General features: G+C 38.5%; 1 protein-coding gene across 1 annotated transcript in view; it reads right to left on the bottom strand.

The window, feature by feature from the left end:
* Nucleotides 1-7,211, bottom strand: part of LOC103610058 (centrosomal protein of 192 kDa-like) — a gene marked incomplete at its 5' end in the record, with an annotated part of 45,010 nt that extends 37,799 nt beyond the window's left edge. The window contains 7 exons of the mRNA XM_008594295.1: nt 4,177-4,356; nt 5,174-5,292; nt 5,797-5,889; nt 5,993-6,132; nt 6,556-6,619; nt 6,753-6,893; nt 7,086-7,211. Coding sequence (XP_008592517.1) covers nt 4,177-4,356; nt 5,174-5,292; nt 5,797-5,889; nt 5,993-6,132; nt 6,556-6,619; nt 6,753-6,893; nt 7,086-7,211 — 863 coding nt within the window. The remainder of the gene's footprint in view (nt 1-4,176; nt 4,357-5,173; nt 5,293-5,796; nt 5,890-5,992; nt 6,133-6,555; nt 6,620-6,752; nt 6,894-7,085) is intronic.
* Nucleotides 7,212-7,945: the final 734 nt, after the last annotated feature.

The following is a 7,945-nucleotide window of genomic DNA, read 5'->3' as shown; positions in this document are numbered from 1 at the left end:
ATGGATATTGCTACAATTATAAAAATGAAGCCAATTAAAACCAACCACAATGTCTAGAAATAGACTGATTGCGCATGGTACCTTAGCAAACTAGAATTGTCTCTCCATGGTCCTAGAACGCTACAGTTCTGAAAACATAGTCTCAAGACTCACCTTTTCAGAGAACCTTCTTGGTATTATAGCTCCTCGGCTGATCTTATTGTTTATAGTCTATGTATAGTTATTATCTGTCTTATAAAACATCAGTCAATAAAAATCCATGTTAAGAAATTCATTAAATCATTAAGTCAATACCACACCTACTAGGAATACCTAACTTTCAGGGTACTAAGCAGTCCTAGGCTAAGAGGCTCATGAGAAAAGTAGCCTTTTAAATAATATATTGAATTAACCCTATTTTTTAAAAATTACACTGCAAGTAGAAGGAACATATGAACAGCAGTTGGCTGACAGTAAGAAAGCCCTTCAATATTTAAAACTATATGAATCCTCTCTTCATTGGAGAATAGAGAATATGTGCATAAACCTGTATTTTACTGGAATTTTGAAGATCAGCAGTTAATAAATTATTTAAAAACCTGTACTTTACTGAAATTTTGAAGATCAGCAGTTAATAAATTATTTAAGCTGTGGTCTACGCCTTGTCCACCTTGTATAAGGCCAAGCCCATAGACTATCGGCACCCCTGGGAAAAGCCTTCCACATGTACACTGAATGGGGAAAACCTCCTGAAAGAAACATCACTGTATAAAGTTTTCATTTTTATTTATTTGTATTTCTTAATTGTGAAAGAGATGAGGTTATCATTTCAAGACGTACAGTTATCAAGGCAGGGGGAGAAGCTTTTTTTCTAGTTTTAAAAAGAATATACAAAACATATACAAAATAAAAAGGGTAAACATCTTTACTGTGTAAAGAGTCCACACAAATTAATAAGAAAAAAATACTAAAATTCTAACCAGCAAATAGCCAAAGCATATAATCAGACTTTTGAGGAAGAAACTACAATGAATGAACAAATAGTTATATGAAAAAATATAGAAGTTTAACTAGAAATCCAAAATTTTTGAGTTGAAATGAAATTCCACTTTGGACCATTTTATACTTGGAAAACACAATGGTAATTTGTTAATTATCATTCCTATCTGCAGCTGAGGCAAAACCCATTAACTTGATAACATGCCCTGCAAATTACTTATTTATTAATTTGTTCCCTGTACTCATCCTCTGCTCACTTCAAATCTCTCTTCTGCAACAGGACCTTCTCTGCATGAGAAGCGCCAGCAACTGCCAGAGGCAGACCAGTTCTCGCAGGACTGGCAGCTCCTACATCTCACCCAAGCCACTCTTATGGACAAGGAGCACTACAGGCTTTTCAGGCCAATTCCCTGCACCTGCATGGGGCTTACTCATGCATTTGCTGGAGTAGAAGGAATTATAGGAACTCTGCAGGAGGAAATGAAGTCATGAAGTGTGAGCAGCCAGAATGCCCCTCACTCAGAAAGGGGCTAGGTAAAAAAAAAAATGCTGCTGACAAGTCCAAAAGCATACATAAGACAGTTCCCCTGTGTTCAATTTAACAAACATTAACTTTCAATTTAAAAAAAAGTTTGCCAAGTGTTAATTTTGTTTTAAATAAACTATAAGTGAGATTTCAGGATGGTACGGCATCTGAGGAGTGGATGGATTTTAAGAACAGCCATCTCCACCATATTAATCATGTTACGAATTTTATCAAGATCAACACAAGGATAATTGTGGCTCTTACTCAATTTTCTTCTGCCTGTGACTTAATGGACAAGATCAGTTATAGGATAAGCTGTGTACCAAAAGGGACACTCGGTAATTGAAGCTTTTCAGAGTCTGCACTTTAATAATTTGATAGCACATTAATAATAACTATGATTGCTAGGGCATCCTGTAAGGCAATGTCCCTTTGCTTTTTAACTAACACATTGGTGGGTGAGCAGAACAGTTAAATGACTTTGGCCACCTTCCATAGCAAAGAGTTTAAGGGCCTCAATCAACAATTTGTACATATATTGGAGCAGAACACAAATTAATGTTTTAAGGAAAATTTTGTCAGACACTCTTCAGGCTCAATCGTATAGAACTGGAAAAGCCTTCTAGATGGTCATGTGTCCTTACTCTGCCTTGCCCGTCAACATATTTCAATCCCCCCAATTTTATTTTAACTGGCTGCAAAAGAACATGACACAATACAGGAGCTACTGAAGAGAGGTATTTCCTCAAACTCACCTCCACTTGGCATTTTTCAAAAGCCTAGCTGAGGGAAATATTTGCAGGGAGCTGCTTAAAGAACATATGTTCCATTCATTCTTCTAAGTGACTTAAATTATCTCAAACAACCACATGGTTTTAGCAAGACCCAGAGTAGTGCCTGTGATGCACCACGCTCTGGTGTCACACTTCTAAAGCAAACTGCAGAACAGCACCTAAGCAGGGAGAGGGACATCCTAGGAAATGGGATGCACTATTTACTGTAAAGTTGTGTTTGAGATTCACTGCATTACACACATTTATCTTTGAAAGGACCCCTGGCAGAAACATCTCTCAAAAGCCTGTGGCAGGAACAGTTAGTTGTACTTCTCTCAAGCAAGAATTAGTTTATTTTTAGCATCTGAACAGTGTGGTTCATTTAACTGATGACGTGACTCTCTGTACAGCAGTGGGTAGGAGGGTCAGGGCTAAGCGTACAGGGTCTCAAAGCAGCCTTCAGGGTGCTGCCTTTATGCTCCACTGCATTTCATTTTCCCACAGAAGCCATTTATCACTTCACCCTACAGTGTCTTTTTCAAAGCTGCTTTTAGAACAAGACAAGGCACAGATGACTGCATGGATGGTTAAGAAGATGGAGGAGGGCCGCCTGGTGGCGCACTCGGTAGAGTGCGGCGCTTGGGAGCGCGGCGGCGTTCCTGCTGAGGGTTCGGATCCCATATAGAGACTGGTCTGCTCACTGGGTGAGCGCGGTGCAGGTGCGACACGGAGGGTTGTGATCCTGTTGCCGGTCGCGGTACGGGTGCGACACCATGGGTTGCGATCCCGTTACGGGTCACGAAAAAAGACAAAAAGGAAAAAAAAAAAAAAAAGAAGGAGGAAATGTGTAAAGTCAGGAGTTTTGTAACTTTAAAGAAGTAGTTTCTTCACATCTGTAGTAGATATTCATCCAGAAGACCCTTATCTCCCAGGTACCACAGAAATGTGGGGGTAAAAATTCAGAACAAACACAAAAGTGCAAAATATAAACAAGTAAACATTTAGGTTTAATAGTTACTTACATTGTTAATTAGAAGAGTTTACTAATTTTAGGTCTGTAAAAAAAAGTTAACTATGCTGCTAAGCTTATGAAGGAAAAATCTATTTCTATACTATATATTATATGCCAACTAATTTTATTAACCCAGAGTTATTCAGAATTTATAATCAAAGTAAATAAAAATAAAATTAGAGATAAAACTCACATTAAATTATGACAGAATATATCTGCACCATTAGAGACCTCTTGCACTCTTAAATATTATAGTAAGTATTCACCAACTAGAAGACTATAAACTCCTTAAAACAGAATACAATGTCTGATTATTTCTTCTTCCTTTCCATAGTGCTTTCCTCAGAAGAAACACACGTTTCTTCTTTGCCTAAAGATCATTGCCTAAATTTGGTAACCGGCAGAAAATTCACGAGAGTCAAAGAAAATTAAAAATTCTTTGGGTTGCATTTTATTTTATTTTATTTTATTTTATTTTTTTGTCTTTTTCCGTGTCCGGCAACGGATCGCAACCTTCAGTGTCGCCCCCGTACCGGACCGGGACCGGCAACGGGATTGCAACCCTCGGTGTTGCCCCCGCGCCTCGCTCAGCCAGTGAGCGGGAACCGGTCTGTATGTGGGATCCAAACCCTCGGCGGGAGCGCCTCCGTGCTTCCCAAGCGGCGCACTAGCACAGTGCGCCACCGGGCCGGCCCTGGGTTGCATTTTAAAAAGAGGGGAAATCTCTAATTAAGAAATTAAGATTCATAACAGGAAGATTAAGTGAATTTAAGATAGCTTTACATCAATTCTGAAAACAGTGAGGCGGTCATAATTAACACAGCAGAGAATAACATTAGGCAACGAAAGCAGACCCTCAGCACACCAAGCACCAAGTGTACACTTACTGTGTTCTTCCAAGAGGGACACCTCCCCAAGCCAGAAACTGCTTGTTGGACAAAATTGATGGAATATCTGAGCAGCAAGATCCAGGTGGCAGAGGTTTATTTCCTGGAGAAACTATTACTTCGCCTTTTAATACTACTTCATACTGAGGTCCAAATGGCTGCACAAATATTTTCAAGATCCTAACAAAGGAAGAAAATCTAAGTTGAATGTCCTGTATTCATTCTTTTGACAACTATTTTCTATAAGCTTCCTTTGTCCAAGAGACTGAGCTAGGTGCTGAGGATACAATGACATTCCCATCCTTAGAGCTTATGTTCCAGAGAAGACTACAGACAAGGAAAGAGACGATCATAACACCACCTACATGAGACGTCATGGTGCTACAGGAATACTATTTATGAGGAATTTGGGAAGAGTCAAGGAAAACTTCCCAGAAGAAGGAGTCAACCCAGGGAAGTTGAGGGCAAGCGTTCCAGGCACAAGTGCAGGCCAGACTCTTCCCTTCTTCTGTAGGGTCATAATAGCAGACTGAGCCCATGGAAGTATTCTGTAACCCAAGCTGGTGGACAAGCCCTGTGTGTTTCAGAGGACAGTGTGCATTAAGCTGGGTTTATGCAAACTTGAGAGCCAGAAACTCACAGGCCCGGAGAAGGGGTGGAGGAAAGTATCTTGAATTAACTGACAAGGACAACTAATGGTTTCATGGGAGAAAAATAAAAAGCTAATGAGAAACATCAAAATTGATGTTTTATTCTTTACTTTTGTCAGAATATATTTGAAAATAGTGATTTCATCATTTCTATCCAGTTGGTTTAAAAAGAGATTTTTAGTAACAAGAAGAAACTCTGAGGCTAAATGAAAGTGGTTGATTAAGCAGAGCTATATTATTTCCAAGGTATAGTAAAATATGTAGTTTACCATTCAGGCTGTGATCTAAGAGAGTGGCTGTTTTGAGAGATGAGTAAAAACTAGTCATTACAAATATTTTAATAGTACCTTTCCTCACAGACTTTGAGATCCTTTGGAATAAATGAAACTATAACTTCACGTTCTTCTCCAGGTTTAAGGAATAGAGTCTCTGGATCCACTGAAAAGTGACTTCCTTGTTCTGGGACCTAAACAGTGATACAGTCGTAACTAAAGGCTGACTTATACAGATGTGGCTCTCTCCCAGGCACTCCTTTTAACTATGTGCCTTTGTCATTTACTATGATGGGTTATTTGTCCCTCCTTGTCCATCACTGTCCCAACTTGTCTTATCTCCTGGAAAGGATATTTCTTCCTCCTCCTTCCTCCATACCAATCCCTTTCTCCCACCCCCATCTCCACTTCCCGGTTACTAACACCCTCTCCCTCACCTGTGAGTCTAGAAATAATGCCTTATGCATGTGGCTCACTCTTCCCCAACTCCACCTAGCCACAGGATGATATGCAAAGCTTTCAGGAACCAATCTACAATGTCATTCCTATATTCAAAACTTTAGGCTTCAGAGTTAAAAATTTCACACTAGTGTTAACACCTAGTTTTAAATCCTCACGGCACTGACAGGGCAGGCAGCACAGCAACCCCCAGCAGGTGAGGAAAGACTAGTTTACAGCATTTGGACAGGAGCTCCTACCTTGATGTCTAAATAAACTGCAATATTCCCAGCATTTTTCAAAGGTAAGTGTTGCTTTGTTAAGGAATCCACACTGGCCAACAAATGCATAGTCTAGAGGATGGGGCAAAACAGGTATGTTTAAAAAACTGTCACAATTAAAGTGAAATCAACCTGAACATGAAAGAAAACAGGCAAAGAGGAGCAGTGACGGTACCTGTAAGTCCCTCGGAGCATGTATCCTAGCTACTCCTGCTCTTGCCCGGAGACCAACGCTTCTAAGAACTGGTGTAGGGTTTGGGCTGTCAACTTCTATATCAACTCTTGCCAAGAATTCCTCTGCTGAGTCTAGAATCGCTACAAAAGTTCATTCCTTTAGTTCAGAAACCAGATATTTAATTCTAAATGTCATCAGCAGTCCAACACAATGCTCATAGGGGTTGTAACAAAATTTAGGAAAGAAGATTTTTAAAAGAATTAAAAGAGGAACAGAAATGAGTGGAGAAAAAGGTAGAAAAAGAAAGAAAACATCCAACTGGTAGATGTGATAAGATCAATTAAAAGAAAATATCCCAAAAGGTTTTTAACAGTACTTGCTTGGGTTACCCACTTTCATGGATTTGACCCAAAACAGCATAACATCTGTCCCATTTCCAAAACATAAAATATAGGAAAAATTACTCAAAGTACTCACATTTAGTGACAGAGAAAATAAGCTTCAAATTTGTAGTTTATTTAGCTATAGAGTGAAGCAATTCCCACAAAATTTAAATATGATACCTGAAAAACTGATTCGTTTCTTTGGACTATGGAAAAGAACCCAAATTATCAGAAATTCTGGATCCTATAAAATAAGAAAGAAAAAAATTTTTAAATGTGTACTGATATTAAGATTGAAATCTTAAGGAAAGAAAAGCATTTTGGAAACTTAACTTCCCCTTTAATTCTAAGCCAACTCTTCAACCCACCCACCCTACCTGTCCATCGTAACTGGCAGGCATCAGGTGATTGACCACAGAAGTGGCTGCCAGCTGAGTGACATCAGCACAAGGAGCAGCTTTCACAGAAGCACAGATGGGTTCCTTGGAAAACGTGAAGCAGCGCCAGGCTATCGCATCCTGTTCAGAAACAGAAGAATCAGATTCAGTACAGCTAACAGTGTTATGTTAAACTTGATAAATTTGATGGAATCCTTAACCAAAAAAAATGTACTTTCACAAGAAAAATGAACTAAGAATGATATTAGCAGTATCCATAATTCCAAACCAACGTACTCTGTAAACAGCTTCTTACCGTATGCTAGTACTTACAGCATTAATAATCAGTCTGATTGGCACGGTGGCATGTGTCCTATTTATCAGTTTTAATGGGAGAGCTTTCCAGCCTCCGTAAGTCAAGTCACCAAAATCAAGAACATCTTTCTTGTCTGTTTTTACCTAATTACAAAAAATAGGGACTAATTGATGAAAAGCAATATTATTAATAAATATTGCAGCTTATGTTCTATCACTGCCTTTTCTAGCCACAAATTAAGAGTCAGCATTAAAGGTAAAGTTACCTATTTCTCCCAGGCTATTTTACAATTGCTTATTTTCTACAAAAATAAATGTTAAATTCTTCTTTTGAAGTAGTCTATGTACCCAAATATACTATAGAATAAAGCAGTATCTTAGCTGATGCTACTTTGAAGAGACTATTAGATCTTAAGAGAAATTGACAATTTTATAAAGTACATAAATCTCCCTTCACTATTAGAATATTGACTTCTCAATTCCCTTTAAACATACCATGACTGGTTAGGTCAGTTGATTAGAACGTAGCCTTATAACACCAAGATCATGGGTTCAGATTCCCATACTGGGGGCAGCCACCAAAAAAGACAGAAAAACATTGCCTAACAATCTTGAGGTAAATGATAGAAATCGTTCATGTACAGCAAAAATATCATGAATACTTTGGCATTTTCAGATTTAATACAAACATCTGAAATAATGAAAATGTTTAAAAATATCAAAATAGACATATCAAAAGTTTAAAACAAGTGCCTACTACCACAACAGGCTGACTTCTATAAATTTGGGAGACTAAGGTACACAGAACCCTCATACCAACACATGTAGAAATGCTGGATGATATTTAACACACACACAATATTTTTTTCCCCTTAGCC

Source organism: Galeopterus variegatus, unplaced genomic scaffold (assembly GCF_000696425.1).
Source record: "Galeopterus variegatus unplaced genomic scaffold, G_variegatus-3.0.2 Scaffold10528, whole genome shotgun sequence".
Lineage (NCBI taxonomy): Eukaryota > Metazoa > Chordata > Mammalia > Dermoptera > Cynocephalidae > Galeopterus > Galeopterus variegatus.
This window is presented reverse-complemented; position numbering and strand designations above follow the sequence as displayed.